A 16,162-nucleotide genomic window follows, 5' to 3' on the forward strand; every position below is an offset into this window, starting at 1 on the left:
TATTAATTTGTAGTGGGAATGTGTAACAATATAAAAACATTCTTTACAAGCGTTTTATTTAGTACAAAACATTTATTCGACTTCTTGAAAAAAAACGAAAAGAAAAAAGATCAGTCTGCATAGCTGTCGGCCATTTCCCCTTTTGACTAAACTCTGAATGTACGACAAATAGAAAAAGGTGACCTTAAATTGCAGACCATTTCATAAAACAATAAGGACACCAAGCTGGGAAAAGTCTTGCACTACTCCATGGACAGCAATGAAAGAATCATCTTATTCACCACTGTTGTTCTTTTGTTGTAAACACATGAGTCATATTTATTGTGGTGGTACTCTTTTCGGGGGGATTTTGCTCAGCATCACATAATTTCATTGAGTTCATCGTTGATGTTCTAGTTTCTAGCCTCTGACAGGTCATCTTTTGTAACTAAAGCATGGTATTTTTTATTTTTTTTGCATCAACAGGTTTGTTGGAAATATTCTCGAGTCCAAGTTTGTCTTAACGGCCTCTTTGCACACTTGAAAGAGAAAACTGTCTATCCAGCAAAAGGATTGGCATGAATCGTCACGTCCTTTATTCGGGTTTCTGTCAGTGGTCGGAACGTCTTCTCATTGACAGGAAGTTTCTCCAGTTCATCCAGTGTTTCCAGGCCGTCGATGATTCTGTGCGTGGAAGAAAGAGAGAGAGACACGGCAGCTGCTTCAATAAAATATACTTTTAAACGTTGTGTAACTTCCAGTAGAGCTACAGCACATTCCATCATTATTTCCATTTCACTCAGCAGCAAATGTATCGGTCTAAAGGTTCCGTACTTTCCAAACACTGTGTACTTCATGTCCAGATGCGGCTGTTTGGCATACGTGAAGAAGAACTGGGAGCCATTCGTGTTGGGGCCATTGTTTGCCATCGAGACCACTCCTCTGACATTATGCTGAAATAAAAGAAAGCTAAAGTTACAATAGGGGTGAACCCTGATTAAATAGAAAGCAACACCTCTTGCTGATAGCGGCAAACAAGCCAGAACTAGTAGATACTCACTTTTAGGTGCTCACTGAACTCGTCTTCATATTTGCGACCCCATATGCTCGTTCCTCCTTTGCCTGTGCCTTATTGGTTCGAGCAAAATAAAAACAAACAAGAGGTGAGGATGTGAATGTTGCCATCTTAGTGTAGGTATACAGCAGATGCAGCAACAGGGCCGTACCTGTAGGATCTCCGGTCTGAACCATGAAACCTTTAATATTGCGGTGGAAGACACAGCCGGTGTAGAAGCCGCTGGCACACAAGGCAAGAAAGTTCTGCAAATGGGGAAATGTTACAGTTAGGACGTGTAACACATTTAAGCAGTTATCCTAGCTCTTGGTGGTTTCTATAATGCAGTTTCTGCTAAACAAGCACTTTAAAGCGGGGTACGTCAGTGCAACAGAAGGAAATCCATTGCATCGTGGTAAAAAATGAAAATAGTATACAAATGCATGCGTTTATTTTGCTTTAGTTATTTGCTACTTTGAAAAGTCAGATGACAAAATATATGCAAGTAAACTATTGGGATTAGACTTTACTGCAGTACATATAGTAATAATACCGATCTCCAATATTAGCCAATATATAAATTGAGAAATGTTAACATATATTGTACCTTTTGATCCTAATGATTGAATGTACGACATGCATTTTAATTGTAACATTATTTACACACGTTGGCATTAAACATCTTTCCTTCTTCCACCATTCAGGGGCGGTACATTTGATAATAATGCAACACAGCTCCGGTAGATTAACTAAATGTTCTTTCTAACTGTAGCCACGTTAGTTCACGTAACTTACCTCACATGTTTTCGGTGTCCGCTCACAAAACAATTCGATCTTAATGTCTCCTAAATCTGTCTGAAGGGTCACAGCCTGCAACACCAAGAACACAAACACACGCATAAACCAAAAACGTTCACTTTTGGGAGGCAAACGACATTCATTGAGTTACTGTACTGTTTGCTAGTTAGCTTAGCATGTTAGCCCCGGACTGCAAATAAGCACGTTCTCCTCAAGAAAAAGAAAGTTCTTCGCCTTTCATCTAATAATCAGATACGCACAAACACGCCGTAACAGCGTAACGCTTCTTAACTGCTTCTGCTTTTTTAATTTCACAAGTTACGCGCAGTTATTGTCCACAACCAAATTTACCATTTCAAACGTTGCGTCTTTGAACCAGTGTATCGGAAAAACATGTCCGTGCACGCGCAAGGCCCCCGACCAATGGTTCCGGATGAAAACGTATAATATTCTAAAAACCATAACGCACGTTGAAATGAAAATGACATAAATTTACTTCTGCACAGAGGTGTTGAAGCTTAATGTAAACAACCAGAACCCACCATGACTACACAGAGGTTCACAGCAACTAAATAATGTCCCTTAATATTTTGAGTAAACCATCTCAGGGTGTCAAATGAAAACCGAGAATTGGATCAACACATGCTGTTAAGAAATGTGGCCCCTGGATAGAAATCCTGGGGCCATAGTTGAACCCCAAGTTTCCCATTCTGTAAATGGTTCACCATGTTTTTTATGCCTTTCTTGAAGTATTATGACTACTACCAGATCTTTTACGGGTTACATCCAACATACGAGAAGAAATTCCCTCTTGATACAGGGACCTTGTTAAAGACATAACCCTGTGAGAACCAAGTCATGCTCAAAATTACTCAACAAGGTATAGGTGAACCAAGTTTATTTTGCCTTTAGTGGATGGTGTGCGGGAACAAATGAAACACACATTAAAACTGCATACTTACTCTCACATAATTCCTTTTAACACTGACAAACTGATGATTTCCTTATTAATGACAAATTTGGCAAACCAAAAAAGCATTTAGCCAATTTTTGTTAACATCATTTACAATTGGATGAGATTTGGGGAAACATTGTAATAAAGGATTTTGTACCCAAACATGATTTAAAAGGGAAAGGACAAAGATGGAGATCACAGCATGAGAAAGTCTCATCATGCCACCCGACACACAGGATACACTCTCACCCTCTCACGCACTTCATCCGTGCGAATCCTGATGAAGACAATGATCCCGAAACAATTCAGCTCAATTTGCACATGGTCAGTGAGGAAAAGGCAGAATCAACGTTAGATCGAGTGGCTTCTTTAAAAACACAAAACAGCCTTTCGTTTTTTAAACCAGCAGTCAATATTAAATACACCAAACTGGAAAATAACGTGTAGAAATGCATATAAAACTGTAACTGTATAAAACAATTGTTTAAATTAATAAAAATAAACAGGTGTAGTAAAAAAAAAAAAAAAAAAAACAGGCAATCAACTCAAACAAGGAGTGAGTACTAGCTGGTTTCCTGAGTAATTTAGCTATATAGTAATAATACCAAGTGTCAAAATGAAAAAGTCATGATTACAAAAAGATGAACGACAAGCTTAATATCAAATCCGTAATACTATTTTACTTGCAGATCTCGATGAGACCCTTCTCACAAAAGGTCTCTGCTGTCAGTCTTATTTCGAACAGTTGATTGTCTCAATCTGAGGCGCATTGCTGAGGTGGTCTGGAGGTCATTTAAAATGCCCCAATTGCAACTTAAAAAAGGAAATAATTTGTCTTTCCAGGTGTAGAGGGAAAATAAAAAATAAACTAATAGTTATTGAATACCTGAGATCTAATTTAATCTCTTGGTTGGTGGTCCTTCAGTCAAACCTCCTCATGCCGAATCATTTACATTTGATGTAATCAAGAAATTATATTATTTGCATTTACCTAAATGTAACTTGTGGGACAAAAACATTTCCCCGATTCCAAACTCTCATCATCGACTTAGTAAAAAGAAACAAAAATAATGCCCGAGTACGGTTGATAAACTCATCAAAAATAACCGTTAAGAGTCGATATGAAGGCAATATTGCACAATATAGCATAGTTTTAACATGTTACCAAAAATAAATGTAAATAGCTTAAACTACTCCTACGCTTTTCAACCCAGTCACTGTCTGTTGCTACTGGAAGTCAGTGTGCAGTTAGGTCTATTAAAACATAAACTGATGACTTTGTTCTCTGGGTAAACACACTGTTGGGTGTTGTGCTGCGTATTCTTATGAAGTATTTGTAGCGTGGCGCTGCTTACTTTGGCCAAAAAACCCAAGTGCAGAAAAGTTACTCTCAGGCAAAACGTAACAGCACATCTCTCCACAAAATAAAACATTTAAACCAGAGGAATAAATGACCATTAGAGGGCCGAACCTGGAAGTGTACGGAGGCCCGTTGACGACAGGAAATAAAGGAACAACAAGATAATTCAATAACATACGACACTGAAGCAAGAGTTCTGAGCAGACATTTTCTGTTTCGTGGATGCGATGAGGTTGGAAGTCCAATTAGTCAACCATAATTACAGGTGAAACTCGAAAAATTAGAATATTGTGCAAAAGCTCATTACTTTCAGTAATTCAACTTAAAAGGTGAAACTAATATACACTCACCGGCCACTTTATTAGGTACACCTGTCCAACTGCTCGTTAACACTTAATTTCTAAGCAGCCAATCACATGGCGGCAACTCAGTGCATTTAGGCATGTAGACATTGTCAAGACAATCTCCTGCAGTTCAAACCGAGCATCAGTATGGGGAAGAAAGGTGATTTGAGTGACTTTGAACGTGGCATGATTGTTGGTGCCAGAAGGGCTGGTCTGAGTATTTCAGAAACTGCTAATCTACTGGGATTTTCACGCACAACCATCTCTAGGGTTTACAGAGAATGGTCCGAAAAAGAAAAAACATCCAGTGAGCGGCAGTTCTGTGGGCGGAAATGCCTTGTTGATGCCAGAGGTCAGAGGAGAATGGCCAGACTGGTTCGAGCTGATAGAAGGGCAACAGTGACTCAAATAACCACCCGTTACAACCAAGGTGGGCATAAGAGCATCTCTGAACGCACAGTACGTCCAACTTTGAGGCAGATGGGCTACAGCAGCAGAAGACCACACCGGGTGCCACTCCTTTCAGCTAAGAACAGGAAACTGAGGCTACAATTTGCACAAGCTCATCAAAATTGGACAATAGAAGATTGGAAAAACGTTGCCTGGTCTGATGAGTCTCGATTTCTGCTGCGACATTCGGATGGTCAGAATTTGGCGTCTACAACATGAAAGCATGGATCCATCCTGCCTTGTATCAACGGTTCAGGCTGGTGGTGGTGGTGTCATGGTGTGGGGAATATTTTCTTGGCACTCTTTGGGCCCCTTGGTACCAATTGAGCATCGTTGCAACGCCACAGCCTACCTGAGTATTGTTGCTGACCATGTCCATCCCTTTATGACCACAATGTACCCAACTTCTGATGGCTACTTTCAGCAGGATAAAGCGCCATGTCATAAAGCTGGAATCATCTCAGACTGGTTTCTTGAACATGACAATGAGTTCGCTGTACTCAAATGGCCTCCACAATCACCAGATCTCAATCCAATAGAGCATCTTTGGGATGTGGTGGAACGGGAGATTCGCATCATGGATGTGCAGCCGACAAATCTGCGGCAACTGTGTGATGCCATCATGTCAATATGGACCAAACTCCCTGAGGAATGCTTCCAGCACCTTGTTGAATCTATGCCACGAAGAATTGAGGCAGTTCTGAAGGCAAAAGGGGGTCCAACCCGTTACTAGCATGGGGTACCTAATAAAGTGGCCGGTGAGTGTATATATATATATCTTATATAGCCATAATCATCAAAATTATATCAAATAAAGGCTTGAAATATCTCACTTTGTAATGAGTCTATATAATATATTAGTTTAACCTTTTAAGTTGAATTACTGAAAGTAATGAGCTTTTGCACGATATTCTAATTTTATGAGTTTCACCCGTATAATACACGACTTGTAATTTGGATTTTGTGACAAAAAAACAAAAGATGTCTATTTCTTCTCTCCAAAGAGGTCCCCATCCGTATCTTTTATCGGCCCTTATTGGACCCGTGTGAAACACGTGGATTTGTCGTTGCTCTTATCATCATCTGGACGTGGTTCGTCCAGCGCAGCTTGAAGACATTTATCTGAACGCAACCACGGTCAACTAGAAAGAAAACTATTCTTTTCCACCCCGCAGATTTGACAACAAAAGAAACAGAAATCACACTTAAAAGCCCCGTAATCTCTCTTGCCAATGAGAATTTATCCGAGTCACAATTTGTCCGTACATTAAGTGGAACGTAACAACGATAAAGTTGTGTTATTGCGTCGTTTTTTCCCCCCTAAAAAACAAACAAAAACGTTTTCATATGAATTATATGATGATTACATTTTCATCTGGACCTCATCCCGAGGACCCCAACCCAACTATTTAAGTAGCGTTCCCATTAAAGACCACAAACAAAAGTGGATAACAAACAAGACGTAGTGTTTACAGGTTTGTTTCAGACAAACAAACAACAATCCTGTGTTTACTCCCACCCGATACCATTCTATCAGTCGTTCCCCCCCCCCACGGGAGTAAGGTTTTCACAGCGCTCCCACTCGACAGGATGCCGGCGGTAAGCGCTGGGCATCTGGAGGGGGGGGGGGGGGGCACGCGGTGGAAGCCCCTCCGACCTTTAGTCTGCGCGGGTCTCCTCTCACGTTGTGGAACATCCTCTCAACACGGGGATCTCAAATTCCTTGACATGACTCATCTGGGTTCTTATCCCCGGTTTCCGTTTTCATGGCACAAATGTATACTTTTCAGATCCATTCCAATTACACTGAATGGCATTCGAGGGCCCGTGGAACTATGTCCACCAGAACGTACGCTAATTATATGGACTACAAGTGCTAATCTGTCATTGTTTATGCGGAACTACCATGCACGTTATGCAACAGCCCGGCTACATCACTGCTAAAAAGCATCATCACTGGGTGTGGCTGTAAAGGCCCGAGGAGAAAAAAAAAAGACAATCGACTACATAGTGAAGAATTAAGCTTTTCGGCAATTTGGTCCCGCCCAAACTGGCGCCGGCTCTTGATACCCAAAACCTTACCGGCGGTACACAGCGGCGGCACTGCCGCCCGCTTCAACGGGGGGGGAGAAAGTGGAGCCCCCCCCCCACCCCCCACCCGGTTGGTCAGTATCTGTTCCCACTGGCGGCGCGCTACACCCCTTCACGCCTGCTCTTTGTCCGTTTTCCAAAACTGTTCCTTGACCTCCGAGGGCAGGGTGTTGAAGAGGTCCTCCTCCACCACCAGGCCGGTCCTCTTCAGCTGCCGGCACTCGCCCAGCTCCACGGGGAGACACTCCAGCCGGTTCCCCCGCAGCTCCAGCTGCGTCAGCCCGGTCAGCTCTCCGAAGCGCGACGGCAGCGACTGCAGGCAGTTGTTGCCCAGGTTCAGCGTGCGGAGCTTCTTGCACTGGAACAGCTCGTTGGGGAGGCCCTCAATCTGCATGCAGGGGGGAAGCAGCGTTACACCACGGGGGGAGAAGCACAGCGGCCTCACGAGTCGACACGTGGACATTTGACTGGTGCAACGTTAAAACCAATAAGCCGTACTCACCCTGTTGGCCGTGACTGCCAGGTACTGCAGGTTCTGGAGGCAGCCGATGTCTGTGGGGATGTGGGTCAGGTTGTTATGGCTCAGATCCAGGAAGCGCAACTTGCGGCAATAGAACAACTGGCCGGGGATCTTCTCGATCTTGTTTCGGTTCAGGTACAGCTTCTCCAGGTTGGTCAGCGTGCCGATCTGGATGGGGATGTAGGCGATCTGGTTGTACCAGAGCTTAAGGCAGACCAGCCGATGAAGGTGCTGGAAGCTGATGATCTCCTCGATGGTCTTCAGGTTGTTGTCCTTCAGGTCGATCTCCTGCAGGTTGTGCAGGCTGAAGATCGAGTGCGGGATGCGCTCGAGATCACAGCGAATGAGCTCCAGCTCCGTCAGGTTCACCATCTTCTTCAGGCTGTTGAGCACCATCAGCTTGGTGCCCTCGTTATTGACCGAGAGCTTCTGGAGGTGCATGCCCACGTCGGTCACCACCTGAGGTAGCTTGGTGAGGTTGCTCTTCAGGCGAAGAACTTTGAGCCTCTTGAGCTCCCGGAGGCCGTCGATGACGATGTAGCGGTTGTTCTCGGCGCTCAGGTTGCCCGTCAGATGGAGCTCGCTCAGGTTCTTCAGACTGTAGATCCACAAGGGAATCTCTTTGATGTCGGTGAACTTGATGTGCAGCGACTTGAGGTTCTCGCGCAGGAAAGCCAGCGCGGGAGCTTCGATTTTGGCCGGCGTGTGGTAGAGCCACATCTCCCGCAGGTTGACCAGCTGCGCGATGATCGGCGGGATGGTGATGTCGGGGATGAGCTCCAGCTTCAGGACCTCCAGCTCCATCAGGTCGAACACTGTGTCGGGGATGCCGCTCAGCATGAAGAGGTGCAGCTCCAGCTTCTCCTGAGAGTTCTTGGTAATCCTCTGCCGCAGCTTGTCCAGCGTCCACTCGTTGTTGAGGTTGAGCTGCCTCAGCTTGTTCTCGCTCACCTCCGAGAGGAACACGGCGAAGCGCTTGGAGTACAGCGGGTCGTACTGGTCGATCATGTGCATCATGAAGGCAAAGTCGTTCTTCACGTCGGGTATGTCGCTGTAGCTGCTCTCCTCCCGGATCGACTCGAAGGAGTACTTCTTCAGCGAGCGCCGCAGCATCCAGCACAGCGTGTACATGCAGATCAGGCCGTACACCACCACTAAGCTAATGTAGAAGCAGGCCAGGATCTTAAAAAGGGTGGCGAGCGGGTGAGCACAGCGGTACACGCTGTAACCCGTCAGGCTCTCGATGTCCACCGAGCAGTCAACACTGAATTTGATGTCATGCACGTAATACCCTGTGTAGCAGATGATAAAAATGAATTTCATGACCTTGATAATAGTCTGACGGATGTACAGCCTGTACACGATGTCCCCTTCTTCGACGTGGATCCGGAACTTTTTGACTTTTTCAAACAGGGCCTTCGCCTGCTCGCCCTCCTTCTTGTCCAGGACGCCCGTTTCCGTCCGGTCCACGATGCCCTGCTCGAAGCGCGTCTTTGTCCTCTGGAGCATGGGGACGCTGGCCTCGACGTCCTCGCTGACGACGGACGCCTTGTGGTCCATCGAGCCGTTCATTTTCATGGGCTTCGGGTCGCTCTCTTCGACCACCGTCTCCGACAGCGCCCTCGTCGTCCACGGGGAGTCGAAGCATTTCAGCAGGATGGATACAAAGTGCTCTAGCTTGGAGCTAGTCCGCGGGAACTTGAACCAAAAGTTGCTGCAAGCGAGGAAAATGAGGGTGTGAAGTAACACTAGGTAGGGGAAATACTTGGCGAACCAGTGCAACCTATTCTCATAGCACACAGCATCCACATAGTTGTACTGGTGGCGGTCCAGATTGTACTGGATCCCTTTGGGCTCCATATACAACGAGGCCGAATTGATGAGGGTGGAATTGACGTTCTTCTTGCAGGTGTTGTTGACCACCCATTTGCACGGCAGGCAGATCATCTTGTCCTGGGTGACCTGCAGCGTGCCGCCAAACACGGAGATCATGAGCATGACGATGGAGATGTAGTCGGTGAACACATCCCACCATGGTTTCAGGATCCGGTACGCCGGCTGCGTGTCCACAAAGTACCGCAGCTCAGTGATGGGAATCATGGTTTATCTGTGAGGGGGGGGGGAAAGAAAACGATATCACATGAGGACGTATTGGTAATGGAGCAGAGTGATGTACTAAGCCATACGGACTTGCTAAACTGTAAATAACAAATATGGCTTTCTCAGAAAAGCGCAAATAACTGACCTTGCCTCTGCCACTGATCCCTGAACAGCCTTCATCCAATCCACAACAAAACACCTAGCCCCAAATATCAATAGTACACACTGCTCACAAAAAAAGGTCATTTACAGGAAGATTTTAGCAGATAATTGCTGATAAGAGTAAAACAAAAGACTCACGCTTGCTGTTACAAAGAACCGCCTGATTGACTTTTCGGTGTGATCTATCGTGTTATTGATTCAACTGTTGTTGCACAGACGTGATTAATCTTGTTTTGAAAAAGGGTTCCAACTGGACACAGCATTTCAAATTTTACGGGCCAAATGTATCAAAACAAGAAAGAACGCATTTTCATTCAATCCCATTCAGAATTGATAAATGGTTTGTGTCCGTGAACAAAAGGTAGAACAAATATCACAATGGCAGCACAAAAAAAACTGTACCAGAATCACAAGCCACAATCCCCTTTATTGACCATGCATGCGTACACATGGAAGGGATTAGACTACATATATAACTAAATAAACACAACATAGTGTTTCAGATTTCCTTATTTTCATTGGGAGGTTCCCTAGTAATCAGGGAAGCATAGAAACCCATTATTTTTTTTCTGACGCGTGCGTTTATGGATGTTTATAATTATATTTCTGTTCTGTTTGATCGCTTCATCTGTCAACAAATTATAGAGTCAGTGTTTGAGAAAATGCAAATACGGTGACAGAGGATTTGTTGCATATTACATCTGGTACAGGTAAGTACCACTTAAAAAACTGCGCAAAAAAACAGTTCTACTTACAAATCCGAAACGTTGAGCAAAACAAGGCCACACATAGCCAGCGGAGAGCGATCCCGGGCGGCTCCTCTGCTGCTGCACGCCAGAGCAAGATAAAGCACTGGAAATCAACCCTCAGGCCAGTGAGTGCGAGTGTGACACACCCATGCGAGCTCCAGAGAAGCCACTCTTCTGAAAAGATGCTATTCCGTTCTGGCTCGTTTAACCCAAACAACATGACCGCCAGAGGAGCCACCTCGCTCCCCTGCTCTCTATTCTTAGCCGTTTCCGTTAATAATACCCAGCGTATTGTCTGCGGGAGCCTTGAGAAGCACCTCCCTCTCGGCCTTCAGGACGAGATCCTGTTTACCTTGTCCAAACTGCCGTCTCCAACCAGTGTCTCTCTCTGGAATACACTACCGTCACCTTCCCCCCCCCCCCCCACCCACAAAAAAACACCACCACCACCTACAAACACACAACATGAGTCAGGACTTGGCATTCACTGGGGCTCGTCCCCTTTGTCAGGAAACAAGGACTGCAGACGCCCAGTCTGATCTTTGAACCAAATAGGCATATTTACACTGGCCCCAGATCAGAGGGACCTCTGCATATGCAACTATTCAATGGGACTGGAGCCTGGCAAGGGCAGGTGATGTGGCAGCACAACATGGCACGCGGAGGAAATGAAATACTCACCGGGGTTTGCAGGTGTTATCTGGGTTCCAGTGCGCGGTGAAGACCCTGGTGGACGAGCCACTGTGCGTGTAACCAAAGCCCCTCATCGACCATTGCCTTGGTCGTCGCCACAGGATTGGACAGAAGACATGAATAGGACAGGGGGAGAAGTTAATGGGGTTCCAGCGGACACACTTGGGAGGAGGGGCATCTTCTGCAACAAACAAAACCCGTTAAAAGCTCGCGTGCGTATGACGTTGATTAAAACGATTTAAAGTTATTTTTTTTTAACAACACTCTTTGACAATAAAAAAAAGGTCTGTGGCTTTGTTCGTGTCGTCAAGATTCACGCAACGTTGGGAAACTCGCCGGCTGGGTTGGATGGAGGCACCGTGGACCAGTCCCAGCTGGTTGCGTTAGCATGGAATGCCTTTGTCAGCCGGCTAGGTCCGTTAGCTGAGCAAGCACTTCTTAGCGGAAAGTTAAAGCGGAGTGTTTTATTCCTTCCAGTGCCACCAAGCGACGTTAATGGGTGCCTTTAAAAGAATACACGTGGTAAATGACAACGACCTAATAGGAAATATCACTTTTTTTGCTGAAATAACACGTTAGCAAACTAAGCTAGCCTGCCGTTAGCCCACGAGCTAACCTGACAACGTACTGACAATTGCCTCTTTTATCGGAAGTTTACATCCTCTTCGCATACGTTGCGATTAAAATGTCAGCGATGCGTTTGCGGCGCGCAGTGAAGACCTCCTGAATGTTGAACTTACTACGTTTGCTGCGGCGCGATCAAATCCAACGCTGCATTATTAGAAATATCTCCAAAGTTGTTGCGTTGGTGGCGGCTGCTGTTGCTAGCTGCTGCTGCTGCTGCTGTCGTTTGCTAGCCTCCCCGCACTCAGACACGTTCCCCCGCTACGCCGCCATGACGACGGGTGGCAGTGTGGCGCGTGGACCGCGGCTACGCGGACGCACAACGCACTTCCTCTCGTTTCAGGTTTTTTGACAGCAAGGACTCGCCGAGCTTTTGAGTCGTCGCTGACAGCATTTACACCCCCGCGAGTGGTGTATATATATATTTTTTTTTTTTTAAAAGAAATGTTTTCGTTGCGGACTTTGCGCACGCTGTGCTCGCGGCGGGCTTTGCTGCCAAACAGCCGGCTCGCGGCGAAGCGACAGGCCGCTTGTACGACTGTTACACGGTCGACCCGCTGCGTGCACAGCAGCGTGGGCCTCGAAGCACGGGGGAGGGAGAGGACGCGTATTGACTCCACTAACACCGTGGGCAGTTCCCAAAGGGGCTACTGCACGGGTCAAGTCCAACTGCGCTGCTGGAACTGCAAACAGCGCCTCGACACGACTCCTGCCTTCTTCTGCACGTCGTGCAACGTCATCCAGCCGCCGGAAGAAGGTGCATCCTACTTTAAAATGATGGATTGGTGAGGATCACTCTGTGCTTTGGGGGTTTTCCGCCTGCCACCCGTGTGTAACTATTTTACCCATCCGGTCAGTCTGTGAGCCACCACGTGACGTCACACCCCTGTGTTTGCGTTTGCCTGTTTTCAGTGACTTCACATTCTCGGTGGACACACAGAAGCTGCAGAAGAGATACCTGCAGCTGCAGCGGGCTCTGCACCCAGACAACTTCAGCCAGAAGCCTGTGGTAGGCAGGAGATGTGGGGGGACCCGGAATATAGATCAGTACCCTTATATCTGTTAGTCCAGGTGTAACAACGGGACGTTGTTCATGTGGAGGAGAAAAACGACAGATTAATTTGTGGGAGAATTCATAACTTCATTGTTATTGATTAATCACCAAATGACATTCTTGAGTAGCTAAATTCAAAATTGTGAACATATTTTTTGCCTCCTTTTGCTGAGCCAGCAGTTTGCAGCTGATTGTGCTCACAGTGTTTTTCTATCTTGTATGTTTGTGTAATTCATTAGCAGGCTGAACGGGTTTTTCCACAGATTTCCACCTAAGAAACCAGTTCCGATCCCTTTTGAAAAGAGTTGTTTAACAACATCAACTTGTCAAGTGGGATGAAATTAGCAAGACCGTGTCACAGTGATGACATTGTGGTTACTTCAGTGTCGGGGGGGGGGTTGTGATACTGCAGATAATCAAACAGAAGGCCACGTGTTAAATTATAGGAGGGGGAGTTTAAAGACATGGAGGACGTAACGACTGAAACAAGCAGGTTGATTAGTGCGGCTCTAAATATCTTTCACGGGAGGAAAATAAGATGCATCCGAGCAGTTTAAAGTTGATGACCTTTATAGTTTATTTATAACGTAGTAAACCGCTGACTCTTTACCCCCCTCGTGCATCATTAAAAAAATAAATTGAGTTAGTTTGGGTGACTAAGCATTATTTAGTCACCCAGGGGAGGAGGATGATGAGGAGGAGGTGTGTTGCGTCACAGGTAATTTATTTTGTGCATTATGCATTTGTTGTACGATATGAAATCTTGACTCGCATCGAGCGAGAGAGGCAAGGTAACCTAAACAACGGTTTCTCCACAAACAACCTGTCCGACACTGTTCAGGCTCGGTTTTATTCATCAGCGCCATTTATCCTTAATTAGACATCCTCTAGCCCCCCCCCCCCAGAGGTCTTCGTCGTGTTTAGAAAACTCATTACTTATACGAGGCTACAAGCCAGCCGGATGTTGTTGTTGGAGGAACCGATCCACACCTTGAGACTGTTGCTTTTCACACGAGCTGACAGTCCTGAGAGCTGCAGACTGTACTCAGGTGTCGTGCAAACACAACCCCCCCCCCCCCTCCCCCCTGAATCCAACGTAACGGCTCTCTCCCTCGCAGACGGAACAGGAGTTTTCCGAAAGCCACTCGGCTCTCGTGAACAAAGCGTACCAGACTCTGCTTAAGCCTTTGAGTCGCGGTCTTTATATGGTGAGTTTTGAAATCTCTCGACAGTTGATTTGACGTGAATGGCGGCACGTGGGCGGCTTCTTCCTCCGTCTGCCAGTCCAAAATAGTAACGTTTAAAAAAAATGGGTACAGTTGTAGTTTTGACGGACTCCTCCCATCCTGCGTTTCAGCTGGAGCTGGAGGGGATGCGCACCGAAGAGGGCACCGACCCGGGGGCAGACCCGGCTTTCCTGGCGGAGCTGATGGAGATCAACGAAGCTCTCGACGGAGCACTGACGCCGGAGGACGCCGACGAGATCGGCCGGGACACAAAGGGTGAATAAGCGGCTCGATTTATTGAGCCACGGTCTGATCGTCACAAAGGTGACAGAGACATAGAATTCTTTATTCTATGGGTTGAAAGTGTAATCCTTAAGATTTCCGTTTCGGTTCATTTGGTGACATCTGTTATCACCATGGTAACAGCGAGGGTGGTTTGATACCACGAACCAGCCCTCCTAGAAGAACTGGTTGTTTACAGTGTGAATGCATGCCAGGGCATATGGGACTATGTTCTTACTTTCCCTTTGCTTCAGTCAGTCAGCGTATCACTAAAACAGATCAAATGGCAAATTAAATCAATAAAAATAACAGGAAATTATTTCTATATTATACACAAAAGGCACCATTGATAAATTGTCAAATGTTTAATTGCCCATTCGTGCAGATACTGTCTTTCAACTAATTTTCCCAGATTACAGATATTTTGTTTAATGAAATAAGTTGACGTAGCGATGATTTAAAAACTATATATATATTTTATAGTGTACAGCTTTAAGGCAACCGGGCAATTTGAGTCCAGGCCAACGATGGCGGACTCACAATGCAAACTACCATTCGGAAGGATATTACCACTATAAAAAAAAAGGGGGGCCATAGTATAGAAAATGGAATATGATTGGCTACTGTTGCAATGCACAGCAAGGGGGGAAATGTCCAATGAATGATGCATGCATGCATTCATGCATTCATGACATGATTTATGTCTCCCTAAAAAATCCGTTCAATTTCTGTTCCATTATGCAAGAAAGAAGAATTCTGTGTGTCCACACGCTACATTTTTCTAATGTGTTTTGTGTAACTTCAAACCGAGCAAATCTGATCCCGGTGCTTTTTATGTGTGTATATACAGTATGTACCAAAAGAACTGGAACTCATCTCCTCCTCACTTGCAGGGAAACTGGCGGTCTTGACAGAGGCGATAGACGCTGCCCTTCGTGCAGGTATTCTAGTCAGACGCTGCGTCGGTGCCACTCATTCCTTTGCCAGTCAGCGATTGAACTACCTTGGTGTTTCTCTTACTCAATTGTTCTTCATCTACCACCAGGAGAGCTTCAAGCCGCCAAAGCCCTGCTTGCCCAAATGAAGTACTACGCAAACATCGAAGAGAAAGTGAAGGAAAAACTCTCTGAATTCATGTGATTTCTGTCCCTTTTTATTTAGTGTCACTTTATTTAATATTTTTAAAAAACTGTTTGTACAGAGGCACACAAATTATTGCACATTTGTTTTTGGATTATGTAAAGCTATTGTTCAAGTTGAATAATACATCTAATTGTAATGTTTTGAACTTAATATCCCTTATTTTCTTTTTTTAAATATACAAAAAATGCACAGATACAAGGGTGTAATTTGATACATAGCTTATCTCCTTTTGATTTCCCGGAGCCTAATCATATCCACTTGTACTTAATGTATCATTAAATATGACTGAGATCTATAATTGGCGCTGATTAAATGTGCTGCTCAGAGGGTTTCTGATTATCCTGCCCACATCAGTCCAGCACAACAAACGGTGCCTGCGGGTGCCTGTAGGTGGAGACATGACACCTTGACAGTCGCCACACCGAGGCACAGGCCACGTCGTACAGCCCCGGAAGCATGACCACAAGGAAGTCCTCCCTCCCTCCCTCTCTCTGTGCAGACAACACCTGTTCAATTATTCACGGCCGGCTTCGCATTGATGCTCTGGTCACGAAAAAGACCCCGCTGAGTGACGATGA

The 16,162-nt window shown here is 45.5% G+C and overlaps 3 protein-coding genes across 7 annotated transcripts; 1 reads left to right on the plus strand and 2 right to left on the minus strand.

Annotated features, from left to right (window-relative positions):
• Positions 1–43: 43 nt before the first annotated feature.
• ppil3 (peptidylprolyl isomerase (cyclophilin)-like 3) lies at positions 44–2,310 on the minus strand. Its single transcript, XM_037482779.2, has 6 exons — positions 2,183–2,310; positions 1,829–1,903; positions 1,206–1,299; positions 1,040–1,107; positions 814–932; positions 44–663 (listed from the first exon to the last, which is right to left on the minus strand). The coding sequence occupies exons 1-6, from the start codon at positions 2,291–2,293 to the stop codon at positions 537–539; spliced, it is 594 nt and encodes a 197-aa protein (XP_037338676.1). The 5' UTR covers positions 2,294–2,310; the 3' UTR covers positions 44–536.
• A 3,907-nt stretch (positions 2,311–6,217) lies between these two features.
• lrrc8ab (leucine rich repeat containing 8 VRAC subunit Ab) lies at positions 6,218–12,158 on the minus strand. Of its 3 annotated transcripts, none has more exons than XM_037482801.2 (4): positions 11,996–12,158; positions 11,244–11,339; positions 7,534–9,658; positions 6,218–7,419 (listed from the first exon to the last, which is right to left on the minus strand). In XM_037482801.2, exons 3-4 carry the CDS (start codon positions 9,649–9,651, stop codon positions 7,144–7,146), a joined length of 2,394 nt encoding a protein of 797 aa, XP_037338698.1. In that variant the 5' UTR covers positions 9,652–9,658; positions 11,244–11,339; positions 11,996–12,158; the 3' UTR covers positions 6,218–7,143. The 3 variants fall into 3 exon arrangements, with proteins under 3 accessions (XP_037338698.1, XP_037338697.1, XP_037338696.1); XM_037482800.2 differs by having other exon boundaries at positions 11,244–11,436; positions 11,996–12,156; XM_037482799.2 differs by having other exon boundaries at positions 11,244–11,758; positions 11,996–12,156.
• A 23-nt stretch (positions 12,159–12,181) lies between these two features.
• On the plus strand, positions 12,182–15,913 carry hscb (HscB mitochondrial iron-sulfur cluster cochaperone). Of its 3 annotated transcripts, none has more exons than XM_037482802.2 (6): positions 12,182–12,664; positions 12,792–12,888; positions 14,052–14,141; positions 14,291–14,435; positions 15,292–15,382; positions 15,487–15,913. In XM_037482802.2, exons 1-6 carry the CDS (start codon positions 12,324–12,326, stop codon positions 15,569–15,571), a joined length of 849 nt encoding a protein of 282 aa, XP_037338699.2. In that variant the 5' UTR covers positions 12,182–12,323; the 3' UTR covers positions 15,572–15,913. The 3 variants fall into 3 exon arrangements, with proteins under 3 accessions (XP_037338699.2, XP_037338700.2, XP_037338701.2); XM_037482803.2 differs by having other exon boundaries at positions 15,335–15,382; XM_037482804.2 differs by lacking the exon at positions 14,052–14,141.
• Positions 15,914–16,162: the final 249 nt, after the last annotated feature.

This window comes from Pungitius pungitius, chromosome 5 (assembly GCF_949316345.1).
Source record: "Pungitius pungitius chromosome 5, fPunPun2.1, whole genome shotgun sequence".
NCBI lineage: Eukaryota > Metazoa > Chordata > Actinopteri > Perciformes > Gasterosteidae > Pungitius > Pungitius pungitius.

What these genes read in the sequence shown, in the direction of transcription:
- ppil3 (XM_037482779.2), bottom strand. Translation starts at nt 2,293, where the DNA reads ATGGTTTTTAGAATATTATACGTTTTCATCCGGAACCATTGGTCGGGG. An exon ending in AAGACGCAACGTTTGAAATG is followed by an intron (nt 1,904 to 2,182) that starts GTAAATTTGGTT and finishes TTGGTGTTGCAG; the next exon opens with GCTGTGACCCTTCAGACAGA. An exon ending in AAGTACACAGTGTTTGGAAA is followed by an intron (nt 664 to 813) that starts GTACGGAACCTT and finishes TTCCACGCACAG; the next exon opens with AATCATCGACGGCCTGGAAA.
- lrrc8ab (XM_037482801.2), bottom strand. Translation starts at nt 9,651, where the DNA reads ATGATTCCCATCACTGAGCTGCGGTACTTTGTGGACACGCAGCCGGCG. An exon ending in TGGCAGTCACGGCCAACAGG is followed by an intron (nt 7,420 to 7,533) that starts GTGAGTACGGCT and finishes CCCTGCATGCAG; the next exon opens with ATTGAGGGCCTCCCCAACGA.
- hscb (XM_037482802.2), top strand. Translation starts at nt 12,324, where the DNA reads ATGTTTTCGTTGCGGACTTTGCGCACGCTGTGCTCGCGGCGGGCTTTG. An exon ending in TACTTTAAAATGATGGATTG is followed by an intron (nt 12,665 to 12,791) that starts GTGAGGATCACT and finishes GCCTGTTTTCAG; the next exon opens with TGACTTCACATTCTCGGTGG. An exon ending in ACTTCAGCCAGAAGCCTGTG is followed by an intron (nt 12,889 to 14,051) that starts GTAGGCAGGAGA and finishes TCTCCCTCGCAG; the next exon opens with ACGGAACAGGAGTTTTCCGA.